At 42.5% G+C, this 20,159-nt stretch overlaps 1 protein-coding gene across 9 annotated transcripts in view; it reads left to right on the top strand.

The window, feature by feature from the left end:
- Positions 1–20,159, top strand: part of LOC106583506 (neurofascin) — a 161,095-nt gene that overhangs the window by 81,994 nt on the left and 58,942 nt on the right. For all 9 annotated transcript variants that reach the window (XM_045705760.1, XM_045705757.1, XM_045705758.1 and 6 more), the window contains one exon: positions 16,630–16,780. In XM_045705760.1, the coding sequence (XP_045561716.1) occupies positions 16,687–16,780 (94 nt within the window). In that variant the 5' untranslated portion in view covers positions 16,630–16,686. The remainder of the gene's footprint in view (positions 1–16,629; positions 16,781–20,159) is intronic.

The following is a 20,159-nucleotide window of genomic DNA, read 5'->3' as shown; positions in this document are numbered from 1 at the left end:
AGGAGGTTTTCTTATTCTCCATGGACTTTACAATGTCCCAGAACTTTTTTGAATTTGTGTTGCAGGAAGCACATTTCTGCTTGAAAAAGCTAGCCTTGGCTTTTCTAACTGCCTGTGTATATTGGTTTCTAACTTCCCTGAAAAGATGCATATCACGTTTGCTGGTCGATGCTAATGCAGAACGCCACAGGATGTTTTTGTGTTGGTTAAGGGCAGTCAGGTCTGGAGAGAACCAAGGGCTATATCTGTTCCTGGTTCTAAATGTCTTGAATGGGGCATGCTTATTTAAGATTGTGAGGAAGGCATTTAAAAAAATAACCAGGCATCCTCTACTGACGGGATGAGGTCAATATCCTTCCAGGATACCAGGGCCAGGTAGATTAGAAAGGCTTGCTCGCTGAAATGTTTCAGGGAGCGTTTGACAGTGATGAGTGGAGGTCGTTTGACCGCTGACCCATTACGGATGCAGGCAAAGAGGCAGTGATCACTGAGATCTTGGTTGAAAACAGCAGAGGTGTATTTAAAGAGCACGTTTGTTAGGATGATATCTATGAGGGTGCCAGTGTTTACGGCTCTGGGGTGGTACCTGGTGGGTTCATTAATCATTTGTGTGAGATTGAGGGCATCAAGCTTGGATTGTAGGATGGCTGGGGTGTTAAGCATGTCCCAGTTTAGGTCACCTAGTAGCACGAGCTCTGAAGATAGATGGGGGGGCAATCAGTTCACATATGGTGTCCAGAGCACAGCTGGGGGCCGAGCGTGGTCTATAGCAGGCGGCAACGGTAAGAGACTTGTTTTTAGAGAGATGGATTTTTAAGAGAGTCTCTACGTTAGTAATGATCCTCGTGTAGAGAGAGACTCTACACTAGTATTGATCCTCGTATAGAGAGAGACTCTCTACATTAGTAATGACCCTCATATAGAGAGACACTCTACATTTGTAATGATCCTCGTATAGAGAGAGACTCTCTTCATTAGTAATGATCCTCGTATAGAGACTCTACATTCGTAATGATCCTCGTATAGAGAGAGACTCTCTTCATTCGTATTGATCCTCGTATAGAGAGACTCTCTACATTAGTAATGATCCTCGTATAGAGAGAGACTCTACATTAGTAATGACCCTCGTATAAAGATACTCTACATTAGTAATGATCCTCGTATAGAGACAGACTCTCTACATTAGTAATGGTCCTCGTACAGAGAGAGACTCTCTACATTAGTATTGATCCTCGTATAGAGACTCTCTTCATTTGTAATGATCCTCGTATAGAGAGAGACTCTACATTAGTAATGACCCTCATATAGAGAGACACTCTCTTCATTAGTAATGATCCTCGTATAGAGGGAGACTCTCTTCATTCGTAATGATCCTCGTATAGAGAGACACTCTCTACATTAGTAATGATCCTCGTATAGAGAGACTCTCTCTACATTAGTAATGATCCTCGTATAGAGAGAGACTCTCTACATTTGTAATGATCCTCGTATAGAGAGAGACTCTACATTAGTAATGATCCTCGTATAGAGAGACTCTCTACATTAGTAATGATCCTCGTATAGAGAGAGACTCTTCATTAGTAATGATCCTCGTATGTTAGTAATGGTCCTCGTACAGAGAGAGACTATCTACATTAGTAATGATCCTCGTATAGAGAGAGACTCTCTTCATTCGTAATGATCGTCGTATAGAGACACTCTCTACATTAGTAATGATCCTCGTATAGAGACACTCTCTACATTAGTAATGATCCTCGTACAGAGAGAGACTCTCTACATTAGTAATGATCCTCGTATAGAGAGAGACTCTCTACATTAGTAATGATCCTCGTATAGAGAGAGACTCTCTTCATTCGTAATGATCCTCGTATAGAGAGACTATCTACATTAGTAATGATCCTTGTATAGAGAGAGACTCTACACTAGTAATGATCCTCGTATAGAGAGAGACTCTACATTAGTAATGATCCTCGTATAAAGAGACTCTACATTAGTAATGATCCTCGTATAGAGAGAGCCTCTCTACATTAGTAATGATCCTCGTAATGTCACGTCCTGGCCAGTATAAAGGTTAATTAGTATTGTAGTTTGGTCAGGACGTGGCAGAGGGTATTCGTTTTATGTGGTTCGGGGTGGTGTGTTTGTTGAAGGGGCATTTGATTAAGTATTCCGGGGTTTTTGGCACTGTTTGGTTTCCATGTATTCTATGTTTAGTCTAGTATGTCTGGTTCTATGTTTGGTTAATTGGGGTTGGGACTCTCAGTTGAAGGCAGGTCGTGTCTATCTGCCTTTGATTGAGAGTCCCATATATTAGGGTGTGTTTGTGTTTGTTATTTGTGGGTGATTGTTTAGTGTTTAGCGTAAGTAAGCCTAACAGGACTGTCAGTTTATCGTGAGTTTGTTTTTGTTATTTTGTATATCCATTTTGAGTTTATTAAATGTTCAAAAATGAACTATATCAACTCTGCTGCGTATTGGTCATCTTTTCCCGACGATGATTTCGTTATATCGTCCTCCGACGAAGAAATCCCTGACACGTATAGAGAGAGACTCTCTATGTTAGTAATGGTCCTCGTACAGAGAGAGACTATCTACATTAGTAATGATCCTCGTATAGAGAGAGACTCTCTTCATTCGTAATGATCCTCGTATAGAGAGACACTCTCTACATTAGTAATGATCCTCGTATAGAGAGAGACTCTCTCTACATTAGTAATGATCCTCGTATAGAGAGAGACTCTCTTCATTAGTAATGATCCTCGTATAGAGAGACTCTCTACATTAGTAATGATCCTCGTATAGAGAGAGACTCTCTACATTAGTAATGATCCTCGTATAGAGAGGCACTCTCTACATTAGTAATGATCCTCGTATAGAGAGAGACTCTCTACATTAGTAATGATCCTCGTATAGAGAGACACTCTCTACATTAGTAATGATCCTCGTATAGAGAGAGACTCTCTTCATTCGTAATGATCCTCGTATAGAGAGACTCTCTACATTAGTAATGATCCTTGTATAGAGAGAGACTCTACACTAGTAATGATCATCGTATAGAGAGAGACTCTACATTAGTAATGACCCTCGTATAAAGAGACTCTACATTAGTAATGATCCTCGTATAGAGAGAGACTCTACATTAGTAATGACCCTCGTATAAAGAGACTCTACATTAGTAATGATCCTCGTATAGAGAGAGACTCTCTACATTAGTAATGATCCTTGTATAGAGAGACACTCTCTACATTAGTAATGATCCTCGTATAGAGAGAGACTCTCTTCATTCGTAATGATCCTCGTATAGAGAGACTCTCTCTACATTAGTAATGATCCTCGTATAGAGAGATACTCTCTATGTTAGTAATGGTCCTCGTATAGAGAGAGACTCTCTACATTAGTAATGACCCTCATATAGAGACAGACTCTACATTAGTTATGACCCTCATATAGAGAGACACTCTCTACATTAGTAATGATCCTCGTATAGAGACAGACTCTACATTAGTTATGACCCTCATATAGAGACACTCTCTACATTAGTAATGATCCTCGTATAGAGACAGACTCTACATTAGTTATGACCCTCATATAGAGTGACACTCTCTACATTAGTAATGATCCTCGTATAGAGACAGACTCTACATTAGTTATGACCCTCATATAGAGAGACACTCTCTACATTTGTAATGATCCTCGTATAGAGAGACTCTCTACATTAGTAATGATCCTCGTATAGAGAGAGACTCTCTACATTAGTAATGACCCTCGTATAAAGAGACTCTACATTAGTAATGATCCTCGTATAGAGACTCTACATTAGTAATGATCCTTGTATAGAGAGAGACTCTCTATGTTAGTAATGGTCCTCGTACAGAGAGAGACTCTCTACATTAGTATTGATCCTCGTATAGAGAGAGACTATCTACATTAGTATTGATCCTCGTATAGAGACTCTCTTCATTTGTAATGATCCTCGTATAGAGAGAGACTCTCTTCATTTGTAATGATCCTCGTATAAAGAGAGACTCTACATTACTAATGATCCTCATATAGAGAGAGATTCTACATTAGTAATGATCCTCGTATAGAGAGAGACTCTCTACATTAGTAATGATCCTCGTATAGAGAGACTCTCTACATTAGTAATGATCCTCGTATAGAGACAGACTCTACATTAGTTATGACCCTCATATAGAGAGACACTCTCTACATTAGTAATGACCCTCGTATAGAGAGACTCTCTACATTAGTAATGATCCTCGTATAGAGAGACTCTCTACATTAGTAATGATCCTCGTATAGAGAGAGACTCTCTACATTAGTAATGATCCTCGTATAGAGAGAGACTCTCTTCATTCGTAATGATCCTCGTATAGAGACACTCTCTACATTAGTAATGATCCTCGTATAGAGAGAGACTCTACATTAGTAATGATCCTCGTATAGAGAGAGACTCTACATTAGTAATGATCCTCGTATAGAGAGAGACTCTCTACATTAGTAATGATCCTCGTATAGAGACACTCTCTTCATTCGTAATGATCCTCGTATAGCCTTCCCTGTAGCTCAGTTGGTAGAGCATGGTGTTTGCAACACCAGGGTTGTGGGTTCGATTCCCACGGGGGGCCAGCACAGAAAAAAAAAAAAAAAAAAATGTATGAAATGTATGCATTCACTACTGTAAGTCGCTCTGGATAAGAGCGTCTGCTAAATGATGTAAATGTAAATGTAAATGTATAGAGAGAGATTCTACATTAGTAATGATCCTCATATAGAGAGATTCTACATTAGTAATGATCCTCATATAGAGAGAGACTCTCTACATTAGTAATGATCCTCGTATAGAGACACTCTCTACATTAGTAATGATCCTCGTATAGAGAGACTCTCTCTACATTAGTAATGATCCTCGTATAGAGAGAGACTCTCTACATTAGTAATGATCCTCGTATAGAGAGAGACTCTCTTCATTCGTAATGATCCTCGTATAGAGAGAGACTCTCTTCATTCGTAATGATCCTCGTATAGAGAGACTATCTACATTAGTAATGATCCTTGTATAGAGAGAGACTCTACACTAGTAATGATCCTCGTATAGAGAGAGACTCTACATTAGTAATGATCCTCGTATAGAGAGACTCTCTACATTAGTAATGATCCTCGTATAGAGAGAGACTCTCTTCATTCGTAATGATCCTCGTATAGAGAGAGACTCTCTTCATTCGTAATGATCCTCGTATAGAGAGACTTTCTACATTAGTAATGATCCTTGTATAGAGAGAGACTCTACACTAGTAATGATCCTCGTATAGAGAGAGACTCTACATTAGTAATGATCCTCGTATAAAGAGACTCTACATTAGTAATGATCCTCGTATAGAGAGAGCCTCTCTACATTAGTAATGATCCTCGTAATGTCACGTCCTGGCCAGTATAAAGGTTAATTAGTATTGTAGTTTGGTCAGGACGTGGCAGAGGGTATTCGTTTTATGTGGTTCGGGGTGGTGTGTTTGTTGAAGGGGCATTTGATTTAGTATTCCGGGGTTTTTGGCACTGTTTGGTTTCCATGTATTCTATGTTTAGTCTAGTATGTCTGGTTCTATGTTTGGTTAATTGGGGTTGGGACTCTCAGTTGAAGGCAGGTGTTGTCTATCTGCCTTTGATTGAGAGTCCCATATATTAGGGTGTGTTTGTGTTTGTTATTTGTGGGTGATTGTTTAGTGTTTAGCGTAAGTAAGCCTAACAGGACTGTCAGTTTATCGTGAGTTTGTTTTTGTTATTTTGTATATCCATTTTGAGTTTATTAAATGTTCAAAAATGAACTATATCAACTCTGCTGCGTATTGGTCATCTTTTCCCGACGATGATTTCGTTATATCGTCCTCCGACGAAGAAATCCCTGACACGTATAGAGAGAGACTCTCTATGTTAGTAATGGTCCTCGTACAGAGAGAGACTATCTACATTAGTAATGATCCTCGTATAGAGAGAGACTCTCTTCATTCGTAATGATCCTCGTATAGAGAGAGACTCTCTACATTAGTAATGATCCTCGTATAGAGAGAGACTCTCTCTACATTAGTAATGATCCTCGTATAGAGAGAGACTCTCTTCATTCGTAATGATCCTCGTATAGAGAGACTCTCTACATTAGTAATGATCCTCGTATAGAGAGAGACTCTACACTAGTAATGATCATCGTATAGAGAGAGACTCTACATTAGTAATGACCCTCGTATAAAGAGACTCTACATTAGTAATGATCCTCGTATAGAGAGAGACTCTACATTAGTAATGACCCTCGTATAAAGAGACTCTACATTAGTAATGATCCTCGTATAGAGAGAGACTCTACATTAGTAATGACCCTCGTATAAAGAGACTCTACATTAGTAATGATCCTCGTATAGAGAGACTCTCTACATTAGTAATGATCCTTGTATAGAGAGACACTCTCTACATTAGTAATGATCCTCGTATAGAGAGACTCTCTACATTAGTAATGATCCTTGTATAGAGAGACACTCTCTACATTAGTAATGATCCTCGTATAGAGAGAGACTCTCTTCATTCGTAATGATCCTCGTATAGAGAGACTCTCTCTACATTAGTAATGATCCTCGTATAGAGAGAGACTCTCTATGTTAGTAATGGTCCTCGTACAGAGAGAGACTCTCTACATTAGTATTGATCCTCGTATAGAGACTCTCTTCATTTGTAATGATCCTCGTATAGAGAGAGACTCTCTACATTAGTAATGACCCTCATATAGAGACAGACTCTACATTAGTTATGACCCTCATATAGAGAGACACTCTCTACATTAGTAATGATCCTCGTATAGAGACAGACTCTACATTAGTTATGACCCTCATATAGAGAGACACTCTCTACATTAGTAATGATCCTCGTATAGAGACAGACTCTACATTAGTTATGACCCTCATATAGAGAGACACTCTCTACATTAGTAATGATCCTCGTATAGAGACAGACTCTACATTAGTTATGACCCTCATATAGAGAGACACTCTCTACATTTGTAATGATCCTCGTATAGAGAGACTCTCTACATTAGTAATGATCCTCGTATAGAGAGAGACTCTCTACATTAGTAATGACCCTCGTATAAAGAGACTCTACATTAGTAATGATCCTCGTATAGAGACTCTACATTAGTAATGATCCTCGTATAGAGAGAGACTCTCTATGTTAGTAATGGTCCTCGTATCGAGAGAGACTATCTACATTAGTATTGATCCTCGTATATAGACTCTCTTCATTTGTAATGATCCTCGTATAGAGAGAGACTCTCTTCATTTGTAATGATCCTCGTATAGAGAGAGACTCTACATTACTAATGATCCTCATATAGAGAGAGATTCTACATTAGTAATGATCCTCGTATAGAGAGAGACTCTACATTAGTAATGATCCTCGTATAGAGCGAGACTCTCTACATTGGTAATGATCCTCGTATAGAGAGAGACTCTCTACATTAGTAATGATCCTCGTATAGAGAGAGACTCTACATTTGTAACGTCTGTCGTAGGAAGTGGACCAAAATGCAGCGGGTACGTGAATGCTCATATTTATTTTATTGCGAACTCCACACAAAAACAACAAAACGAAACCACAAACGACAGCTAACAGTTCTGCAGGCTAAACATAGCAGTGGACGAATACAACTTCCCACAAAGGGACAGGTGAAACAGGGCTACCTAAGTATGACTCTCAATCAGCAACAACGATGTACAGCTGTTCCTGATTGAGAGCCATACCAGTCCAACACAAAGAAATACACAACATAGAAAACCATAGAAATACAAAACAAGAACAATACCCCAAAACCCCGGAACACATAAATCAAACACCCCTCTTACATAAATACATATCCCATTAAACCCCGAACCACATAAAACAAATACCCCCTGCCATGCCCTGACCAAACTACAATAACCAATAACCCCTTATACTGGTCAGGACGTGACAACATTAGTAATGATCCTCGTATAGAGAGAGTCTACATTAGTAATGATCCTCGTATAGAGACTCTACATTAGTAATAATCCTCATATAGAGAGAGACTCTCTATATGCCTAGCACACTTATAGCAGCACACACGAAAGAAAGTGAAAGATAACACACACACACACACACACACACACACACACACACACACACACACACACACACACACACACACACACACACACACACACACACAGAGTCAGCATGAGCCCCTAGGACTGTGTTGGCAGGAGATTTTGCTTGGCTCAGCTTGAGCTGCATTGCAGATACAGGTTATTGGTATATAGGTCACCTAGCACAAACACATGTAACCCTGTAGATATCCAGGAGTTTAAAGAGGCTTCACAACAATCAGCTCAGTACTAGTTCTATCACTGTGGCCCCGGGTTGAAACCTGGGGTACTGCTACCCTGCTGCCTGCCCTACGTGTGTGTGTGTGTGTGTGTGTGTGTGTGTGTGTGTGTGTGTGTGTGTGTGTGTGTGTGTGTGTGTGTGTGTGTGTGTGTGTGTGTGTGTGTGTGTGTGTGTGTGTGTGTGTGTGTGTGTGTGTGTGTGTGTGTGTGATAGAGTGAATAAGAATAAACAACATGCCTTACGTGAAACAGGGCAGTCACACACTTGGGCAACACTCAGGCTCTTCTCTGTCCAAACACTTCTTAGCAGAGCGCAGAATCAGCCCAACTAGTGTAGCTATGTTTATGTCTTTCCAAAGACCCATCTTGACAAGAGTCGACTTCACTAATGTTGGATCACAGGAGAAGGTCTTGAATCGGTTTAACTTCTAGAGAGCAGAAGGGTTAGTTTAGACAAGTCTTCCTGTTGTCCAGACGAGTGTTCCAAAATGGTAGGTAGGCCACGGCTGGTTCTGCCTAACCTGGTTAACCAGTGGTTTCAGATCTGGTTCTGCTCTCTTGCCATCTACATTGTTGAGCCAAACATGTTTTTCTTTATCTCAATTCCATAAGGAAGTGTGAAGATAGCAGAGTTGTGGCTGGGTTGTGGTTCAGAAAGCTAGCACAGTAACTGCTATTGTGTGCTATCTGATCTGCTGACAGGGAAGTAGATGCTGTGGATTCTGTTCATGTGTGCACTCCGTTGTGTGTGTATCTGTGGTCTTTAATGTGTGAGTTCCATTGTGTATGTGTGTGCATGTGTGTATGTGTGTATGTATGCGTGCCTGTGTGCGTGCGTGTGTGTGTGTTCTCGGTAGTAACTTTTCAAAAAGCGTTGGAAGTGGATTTGAGGAAGCCGGTCTAATTTTTGTCACCATGAACATTATAACAAATACAGATAATGACGTTAGCATAAATTAAGCGAAAATCTAACATGCTAAGGTAAATGAGACTATTATACAGAATAACTCTCTAAATTATGCATATTTTCTTCCGTTTTTTAAACCAAGGCAATTTGTTAAAGAAAACCCATGTTATCTATCACCATTGAAATACTGTACTTTATCATAAGTACTGTTTAAAGTAAGCTTCTGCCAAGTATATATAGCTGATATTCAGGTTAGTTTCCTAATAATTTCTCTTGGCAGGAGGATTTGGAGTGACTTATTTGAGTAATGATTCTACAGGTACAGTGCATCCGGAAAGTATTCAGACCCCTTGACTTTTTCCACATTTTGTTATGTTACAGCCTTATTCTAAAATGGATACAATAATTTTTTTCTCATCAATCTACACACAATACCCCATAATGATGAAGTGAAAACCAGGTTTTAGTAATTTCTGCAAACGTTTTGCAAATGTTTTTTTATTTATTCATGATTTAAATATTTATTTGCATAAGTACTAGAGGTCAACCGATTAATTAGGGCCGATTTCAAGGTTTCATAACAATCGGTAATCGGCATTTTTGGACCCCGATTATGGCCGATTACATTGCACTCCACGAGGAGACTGCGTGGCAGGCTGACTACCTGTTATGCGAGTGCAGCAAGGAGCCAAGGTAAGGTGCTAGCTAGCATTAAACTTATGTTCTAAAAAACAATCAATCTTAACCTAATCACTAGTTAACTACACATGGTTGATGATATTACTAGTTTATCTAGCTTGTCCTGCGTTGCATATAATCGATGCGGTGCCTGTTAATTTATCATTGAATCACAGCCTACTTCGCCAATGGGTGATTTAACAAGCGCATTCGCAAAAAAAGCACTGTCGTCGCACCAATGTGTACCTAACCATGAATATCATTGCCTTTATAAAAATCAATACACAAGTATATATTTTTAAACCTGCATATTTAGTTAATATTGCCGGCTAACATGAATTTATTTTAACTAGGGAAATTGTGACACTTCTCTTGCATTCTGTGCAACAGAGTCAGGGTATATGCAGCAGTTTGGGCCGCCTGGCTCGTTGCGAACTGTGTGAAGACCATTTCTTCCTAACAAAGACAGCAAACTTCGCCAAACGCGGGATGATTTAACAAAAGCGCATTTGCGAAAAAAGCTAAATCGTCGCACGAATGTACCTAACCATAAACATCAGTACCTTTCTTAAAATCAATACACAGAAGTATATATTTTTTAAACCTGCGTATTTAGTTAAAAGAAATTCAAGTTAGCAGGCAATATTAACTAGGGAAATTGTGTCACTTCTCTTGCGTTCATTGCACACAGAGTCAGGGTATATGCAACAGTTTGGGCCGCCTGGCTCGTTGCGAATTAATTTGCCTGAATTTTACATAATTATGACATAACATTGAAGGTTGTGCAATGTAACAGCAATATTTAGACTTAGGGATGCCACCCGTTAGATAAAATACAGAACGGTTCCGTATTTCACAGAAAGAATAAACGTTTTGTTTTCAAAATTATAGTTTCCGCATTTGACCATATTAATGACCTAAGGCTCATATTTCTGTGTTTATTATATTATAATTAAGTCTATGATTTGATAGAGCAGTCTGACTGAGCGGTGGTAGGCAGCAGCAAGCTCATTCAAACAGCACTTTCCTGCATTTGCCAGTAGCTCTTCGCTGTGCTTCAAGCATTGCGCTGTTTATGACTTCAAGCCTATCAACTCCGGAGATTAGGCTGGCAATACTAAAGTGCCTATTAGAACATCCAATAGTCAAAGGTATATGAAATACAAATGGTATATAGATAAATAGTCCTTATAATAACAATAACCTAAAACTTCTTACGTGGGAATATTGAAGACTCGTGTTAAAAGGAACCACCAGCTTTCATATGTTCTGAGCAAGGGACTTAAACGTTAGCTTTTTTACATGGCACATATTGCACTTTTACTTTCTTCTCCAACACTTTGTTTTTGCATTATTTAAACCAAATTGAACATGTTTCATTATTTATTTGAGACTAAATAGATTTTATTGATGTATTATATTAAGTTAAAATAAGTGTTCATTCAGTATTAGGGGGGAGATGTGTGGCAAAGAAGGGGGTCGAGTAATAAATGGCAGATATGTGAGGGCAGAACTAATAAACGGGCTCTGCCCGATCACTAAAATGGCCACCCCGATCAGAACTACAGATCACAAAATGGCCGACTGCCAAAACTACAATTCCCAGAAGCAAGGGGAACCCTCAGAAGGTGGAGCCGACCCACAGATAAATGGTCAAGAAAAACCAGGAAGAGGGAGAGAGGGCGGGAAGGATCTATGAACCATAGAGAAAGAGACAATCTACATTGGCTGGATTTACCGTGTACGAGCTGGACTGTTTTGGACTTACCTGTTGGCGTTTAGACCTGGACCTACCGAGAACCAGATTTGTGTACCGAACCCTGCTATCCTTGACCTTACCTGCGGCCTGGGTGGACCAGGACAGCGAAACAAACACACAGGTACTGTCATGTTCGAAAGAACTTTCATTCTGGGCTGACTTTGGTGACAGTTTCCCACTTAATTTGTGACAAACGCTCCTAACTTTGAAGAGGTTTGCCACACGATATATATATATATATATAAATAAAATATATATATATATATATATAATAATCGTCCGATTAATCAGTATCGGCTTTTTTTGGTCCTCCAATAATCGGTATCGGCGTTGAAAAATCATAATCGGTCGACCTCTAATAAGTACTCAGACCCTTTGCTATGAGACTCAAAATTAAGCTCAGGTGATTCCCATTGATCATCCTTGAAATGTTTCTACAACTTGATTGGTGTCCACCTGTGGTAAATTCAATTGATTGGACATGATTTGAAAAGGCACACACCTGTCTATATAAGGTCCCACAGTTGATAGTGCGTGTCAGAGCAAAAACCAAGTCATGAGGTTGAAGGAATTGTCCTTAGAGCTCAGAGACAGGATTGTGTCGAGGCACAGATCTGGGTAAGTGTACCAAAATAGGTCTGCAGCATTGAAGGTCCCCAAGAACACAACGGCCTCCATCATTCTTAAATGAAAGAAGTTTGGAACCACCTAGACTCTTCCTAGAGGTGGCTGCCCGGCCAAACTGAACAATCGGGGGAGAAGGGCTGTCATGCCTGCTCCCGCTCCCCCTCTCTGGTGCTCGAGGGCACCAGGCTGCCCATCATTATGCACACCTGTCGCCATCATTATGCGCATCAGCGCTCATTGGACTCGCCTGGACTCCTTCACTTTGTTGATTGCCCCTCTATATCTGTCTGTTCCTCAGTTTGTTTCCCGTGTCAGCATTAATGTTGTTTTGTTTCTCCTTTCCAGACGCTCTCCGTGTAATGTTTCCTGTGTGTTGTTTATTAAATGTTCACTGCCTGTACTTGCTTCTCGTCTGTACTTACAGAATGCTGACACCACAATTTGAAGCATCAAGGAGTTTTTGTTTTTTGTTTTTGTTGGTGATGTCGGGTCCAGCTGCCGCTGCCGAAGGAACCGGGGGTGCCTCAGTTGGCTTGTCGGGCTTCCCCGCCTTAGCTGGCTCGTCTGGCTCCCACGTCTCAGCCGGCTCATCTGGTTCCCATGCCTCAGCCGGCTCATCTGGCTCCCACGCCTCAGCCGGCTCGTCGGGCTCCCACGCCTCAGCCGGCTCATCTGGCTCCCACGTCTCAGCCGGCTCATCTGGCTCCCACGTCTCAGCCGGCTCATCTGGCTCCCACGCCTCAGCCGGCTCGTCGGGCTCCCACGCCTCAGCCGGCTCGTCGGGCTCCCACGCCTCAGCCGCCTCGTCGGGCTCCCACGCCTCAGCCGGCTCGTCGGGCTCCCACGCCTCAGCCGGCTCGTCGGGCTCCCACGCCTCAGCCGGCTCGTCGGGCTCCCACGCCTCAGCCGCCTCGTCGGGCTCCCACGCCTCAGCCGCCTCGTCGGGCTCCCACGCCTCAGCCGCCTCGTCGGGCTCCCACGCCTCAGCCGCCTCGTCGGGCTCCCACGCCTCAGCCGCCTCGTCGGGCTCCCACGCCTCAGCCGCCTCGTCGGGCTCCCACGCCTCAGCCGCCTCGTCGGGTTCCCACGCCTCACCCGCCACGTCCGACTCTCACCCGCCACGTCCGACTCTCACCCGCCACGTCCGACTCTCACGTCTCGGCCGGTCCTTCAGGCTTGCCTAGGTGGGATGCCGGGTGGCGGCTCTGGGGGGGTACTGTCATACCTGCTCCTACTCCCCCTCTCTGTGCCAGGCTGCCCAACATTATGCACACCTGTCATCATCATTTCGCACATCAACACTCATTGGACTCACCTGGACTCCTTCACTTTGTTGATTGCCCTTCTGTTTCCTGTCCGTTGTTTATTAAATGTTCACTCCCTGTATTTGCTTCTCGTCTCCCAGTATCTGTCCTTACAAGGGCCTTGGTCTGGGGAGGTGACAAAGAACCCAATGGTCACTCTGAGAGAGCTCCAGAGTTCTTCTGTGGCGATGGGAGAACCTTCCAGAAGGACAACCATCTCTGCAGCACTCCAACAATCAGGCCTTTTTGGTAGAGTGGCCAGACGGAAGCCACTCCTCAGTAAAATGCACATGAGAGCCCGCTTGGAGTTTGCCAAAAGGCACCTAAACACTCTCAGACCATGAGAAACAAGATTCTCTGGTCTGATGAAACCAAGATTGAACTTTTTGGCCTGAATGCCAAGCGTCACGCCTGGAGGAAACCTGGCACCATTCCTACGGTGAAGCATGGTGGTGGCAGCATTATACTGTGGGGATGTTTTTCAGTGGCAGGGACTGGGAGACTAGTCAGAATCGAGGAAAAGATGACCGATAGCAAAGTTCAGAGAGATCCTCGATGAAATCCTGCTCCAGAGCGCTCAGGACCTCGCTCTGGGGCAATGATTCACCTTCCAACAGAACAATGACACTAAGCACACAGCCAAGACAACGCAGGAGTGGCTTCGGAACAAGTCTCTGAATGTCCTTGAGTGGCCCAGCCAGAGCCTGGACTTGAACCCGATCTAACATCTCTGGAAAGACCTGAAAATAGCTGTGCAGCGACACTCCCCATCCAACCTGACAGAGCTTGAGCGGTTCCGCAGAGAAGAATGGGAGAAACTCACCAAATACAGGTGTGCCAAGTTTGTAGCATCATACCCAAGAAGACTCGAGGCTGTAATCGCTGCCAAAGGTGCTTCAACAAAGTACTGAGTAAAGGGTCTGAAAACTTATGTAAATGTGATATTTACATAAATTATATTGCAAAAAAAGTATATATAATGTTTTTGTTTTGTCATTATGGGATATTGTGTGTCGATTGATGAGTGAAAAAAGAGTAAGGCCGTAACGTAGAATAAGGCCGTAACGTAGCAAAATGTGGAAAAAGTGAAGGGGTCTGAATACTTTCCGAATGCACTGTACCTTTGATATAGGAGATACAACAAAACAATACATTGGTATTTTGCCATGGATTTAGTTTGTTGAAGTGGAGGTGAATGTTGAATGGTCAGTGTCTTCAGCGCTGTGTGATTTGAGTTTGGTTCTTTACACACGTCTTGCTCTTTATCTCAGTCTGCAGCACTGTTTAAAAGACTCGGTTTGGATAGCCTCTGCTGAGTCACCAACAACCGGATGTTCAAGTTTTCAGGGAAAGTGGAAAAAGAGATACTTTTGAGGAGATTGAAAACTCGTTTGGAGTCATATTACCACCCATTGTGTATGTTGCCTATGCATCGTCAATGGGCCACAATTCTGGGACAAAGAGAGCTCTCCTTCAAGGAGGGAATGGGAGTCAATTGGGTGCTAGCTCAAAAACACGATTGGTCGACCGTCTGCTGGGTGGAGCGTTATATGTTCCTCCAGTGCATACATTTTCATCCTTTTTTCATACTGGCCCCCACAGGAATTGAATCCACAACCCTGGCATTGTAAGCGCAATGCACTTCCAACTTAACTACATGGGACCAACTGGGCTATGTTAGGCAGGATGTATGGAGCTAGTAGGCTGGGTGTATGGGGTTAGTAGACTGGCTGTATGGGGTTAGTAGACTGGGTGTATGGGGTTAGTAGGTAGGGTGTATGGGGTCAGTAGGCAGGGTGTATGGGGTCAGTAGGCAGGGTGTATGGGGTTAGTAGACTGGGTGTATGGGGTTAGGAGGCAGTGTGTATGGAGTTAGTAGGCAGGGTGTATGGGGTTAGTAGACTGGGTGTATGGAGTTAGTAGGCAGGGTGTATGGGGTCAGTAGGCAGGGTGTATGGGGTTAGTAGACTGGGTGTATGGGGTTAGGAGGCAGTGTGTATGGAGTTAGTAGGCAGGGTGTATGGGGTTAGTAGACTGGGTGTATGGAGTTAGTAGGCAGGGTGTATGGGGTTAGTAGACTGGATGTATGGGTTAGTAGGCAGGGTGTATGGGGTTAGGAGGCAGGGTGTATGGCGTTAGTAGGCAGGGTGTATGGGGTTAGTAGACTGGGTGTATGGAGTTAGTAGGCAGGGTGTATGGGGTTAGTAGACTGGGTGTATGGGGTTAGTAGACTGGGTGTATGGAGTTAGTAGACTGGGTGTATGGGGTTAGTAGACTGGATGTATGGGGTTAGTAGACTGGGTGTATGGAGTTAGTAGACTGGGTGTATGGGGTTAGTAGACTGGGTGTATGGGGTTAGTAGACTGGATGTATGGGGTTAGTAGACTGGGTGTATGGAGTTAGTAGACTGGGTGTATGGGGTTAGTAGGCAGGGTGTATGGGCTTAGGAGGCAGAGTGTATGGAGTTAGTAGGCAGGGTGTATGGGGTTAGTAGACTGGGTGTATGGAGTTAGTAGGCAGGGTGTATGGGGTTAGTATACTGGGTGTATGGAGTTAGTAGGCAGGGTGTATGGGGTTAATAGACTGGGTGTATGGAGTTAGTAGGCAGTGTGTATGAGGTTAGGAGGCAGGGTGTATGGGGTTAGTAGGCTGGGATGGTACCCTGGTCTGTGCTCTGGTACTCTGTGTTTGGAGGTCTTGTGGTCTGGGGGAATGGAGGAATGGGGATCTGAAGGCCTGGGGTAATTAGTAGAATGGAGGGAGAGGAGTAGTCATGGGCCTGGGGGATGGGGTTCTGATACTGGTTTGGGGTAATGGGGAAGTGGATGACTGGAGGAGAGGTGGAACTGTTCTGTATGATGTCTTCATTGTCTCTGGATAGCTCTCCCTGTGGAGTAAGGGCCTCAGCTGCTGATGTAGGCCAGCCACACACACTGAAAACACATCTCTCTCTCTCTGTCTCTCTGATAGGTCAGAGCCGTATCAGGAGTTGTGACAGGAGAGGAGAGCCAATCAGAGGAGAGAGAGATGTTGGTGCAGGGCGGGCCTTGGGTCCTGTCTGTCATGTCTTTGCTCCTGCTGCTGTGGCAAGAAGTGTCTGCTATCGAGGTTCCTCTTGATCGTAAGTCCATCAATCAAATCGCAAGCACATGAAATCAGTCAAAACATTGTTTTATAATATATATTTTATAGAAAAACCTTTGGTTCTCATACAATTTAGATACCAGTGACCCACCCAATGGTTTTGGAATTGAAGGACAGTGAACAAAAAATTAAGAAAACAAAGTTTTATGCCACATCCCTTCCAAACCTATTGGTGTTTACTGTGACAGATGGACTTTCAGGAAAAAAAGCATGTGAAATGAAGTGATTTATATATACATGTACCGTGTATACTCTATGTAAAACACAACACAGTTATCCTGTCTTTGCATCTGCAGATCCAGCTTCATGTAAAGTGATATCTCTTAACAATAGAACTGAGCTCACATACACTCATCTCTCTGACCATCCCCCATCCCGCACGCACGCACACTTTTACACACACACACACACGCACACATACACACACACACACTTACACTCACACACTCGCACATATTGATGTGTTACCCAGTGAATCTGTTCAGTCCATCCATATGATCTAAAGATATTTCTGCATGGTTTAACTATAGTTGAGTGTATATTCTACCAACTGAATTATGAATTATGGCAAGCTAATTCAATATGAATTGAATGTATATGTTTTCATCCAACACAGAGCTGAAACCAATTTTGCAGTAACCGATATTCAAATCTACAGTTGAACCATAGAACTCTGCACATTAACATTTGATGAGCATATAGAGTAGGTTGTTCCATAGTACTGTGCAATCAAATGTGACAGTTTCTCACGTATGGCTGACTACGGTGGCTCTCTCTTCTCATAACCATTCACCTCTGACTACCCATCACTGATTTCAAATCAAATCAACATTTCTAATCAAATCAAATTTTATTGGTCACATACACATGGTTAGCAGATGTTAATGCGAGTGTAGCGAAATGCTTGTGCTTCTAGTTCCAACAGTGCAGTAATATCCAACAAATAATCTAACAATTCCCAACAATTACCTAACACACACAAATCTAACTAGTAATCTAACAATTCCCAACAATTACCTAACACACACAAATCTAAAGGGGTGAATGGGAATATGTACATATACAGTGCCTTGCGAAAGTATTCGGCCCCCTTGAACTTTTCGACCTTTTGCCACATTTCAGGCTTCAAACATAAAGATAATTATTTGTGAAGAATCAACAACAAGTGGGACACAATTATGAAGTGGAACGAAATTTATTGGATATTTCAAACTTTTTTAACAAATAAAAAACTCAAAAATTGGCCGTGCAAAATTATTCAGCCCCTTTACTTTCAGTGCAGCAAACTCTCTCCAGAAGTTCAGTGAGGATCTCTGAATGATCCAATGTTGACCTAAATGACTAATGATGATAAATAGAATCTCCTGTGTTTAATCAAGTCTCCGTATAAATGCACCTGCTCTGTGATAGTCTCAGAGGTCCGTTTAAAGCGCAGAGAGCATCATGAAGAACAAGGAACACACCAGGCAGGTCCGAGATACTGTTGTGGAGAAGTTTAAAGCCGGATTTGGATACAAAAATATTTCCCAAGCTTTAAACATCCCAAGGAGCACTGTGCAAGCGATAATATTGAAATAGAAGGAGTATCAGACCACTGCAAATCTACGAAGACCCGGCCGTCCCTCTAAACTTTCAGCTCATACAAGGAGAAGACTGATCAGAGATGCAGCCAAGAGGCCCATGATCACTCTGGATGAACTGCAGAGATCTACAGCTGAGGTGGGAGACTCTGTCCATAGGACAACAATCAGTCGTATACTGCACAAATCTGGCCTTTATGGAAGAGTGGCAAGAAGAAAGCCATTTCTTAAAGATATCCATAAAAAGTGTCGTTTAAAGTTTGCCACTAGCCACCTGGGAGACACACCAAACATGTGGAAGAAGGTGCTCTGGTCAGATGAAACCAAAATCGAACTTTTTGGCAACAATGCAAAACGTTATGTTTGGCGTAAAAGCAACACAGCTCATCACCCTGAACACACCATCCCCACTGTCAAACATGGTGGTGGCAGCATCATGGTTTGGGCCTGCTTTTCTTCAGCAGGGGCAGGGAAGATGGTTAAAATTGATGGAGTCTGCTAAAGACCTGAGACTGGGACGGAGATTTGTCTTCCAACAGACAATGATCCAAAACATAAAGCAAAATCTACAATGGAATGGTTCACAAATAAACATATCCAGGTGTTAGAATGGCCAAGTCAAAGTCCAGACCTGAAACCAATCGAGAATCTGTGGAAAGAACTGAAAACTGCTGTTCACAAACGCTCTCCATCCAACCTCACTGAGCTCGAGCTGTTTTGCAAGGAGGAATGGGCAAATATTTCAGTCTCTCGATGTGCAAAACTGATAGAGACATACCCCAAGCGACTTACAGCTGTAATCGCAGCAAAAGGTTGCGCTACAAAGTATTAACTTAAGGGGGCTGAATAATTTTGCACGCCCAATTTTTCAGTTTTTTATTTGTTAAAAAAGTTTGAAATATCCAATAAATTTCGTTCCACTTCATGATTGTGTCCCACTTGTTGTTGATTCTTCACAAAAAATTACAGTTTTATATCTTTATGTTTGAAGCCTGAAATGTGGCAAAAGGTCGAAAAGTTCAAGGGGGGCGAATACTTTCGCAAGGCACTGTAAATATATGGATGAGCGATGGCCGAGCGGCATAGGCAAGGTGCAGTAGATGGTATAAAATACAGTATATACATGTGATATGAGTAATGTAAGATATGTAGCCATTATTAAAGTGGCATTATTTAGTGGCATTGTTTAAAGTGACTAGTGATCCATTTATTCAAGTGTCCAGTGATTGGGTCTCAATGTGGGCAGCAGCCTCTCTGTGCTAGTGATGGCTGTTTAGCAGTCTGATGGCCTTGAGATAGAAGCTGTTTCTCAATCTCTTTGATGCTCCTGTACTGACCTCGCCTTCTGGATGATAGCGGGGTGAACAGGCAGTGGCTCGGGTGGTTGTAGTCCTTGATGATCTTTTTGGCCTTCCTGTGACATCGGGTGCTGTAGGTGTCATGGAGGGCAGGTAGTTTGCCCCCAGTGATGCGTTGGGCTGACCGCACCACCCTCTGGAGAGCCTTGCGGTTGAGGGCGGTACAGTTGCCGACAGGAGGCTCTCGATTGTGCATCTGTAAAAGTTTGTCAGATTTCAGCCAAAACATCAATACACACACACACACACACACACACACACCCTGATATGCTACTCCTATACCAGGCCATTCTAACATGTATAAAAGCTTGTGCCTCCCATTGGACTGACTCCAGTGTGAATATGAAACTAAGAGACAAAGGAAAGGAGACCTTTTCTCTCTCCGTTCTCTCTTGTTTTTTTTTCATAAAGGAGAATA

This window comes from Salmo salar, chromosome ssa22 (genome assembly GCF_905237065.1).
Source record: "Salmo salar chromosome ssa22, Ssal_v3.1, whole genome shotgun sequence".
Lineage (NCBI taxonomy): Eukaryota > Metazoa > Chordata > Actinopteri > Salmoniformes > Salmonidae > Salmo > Salmo salar.
This window is presented reverse-complemented; position numbering and strand designations above follow the sequence as displayed.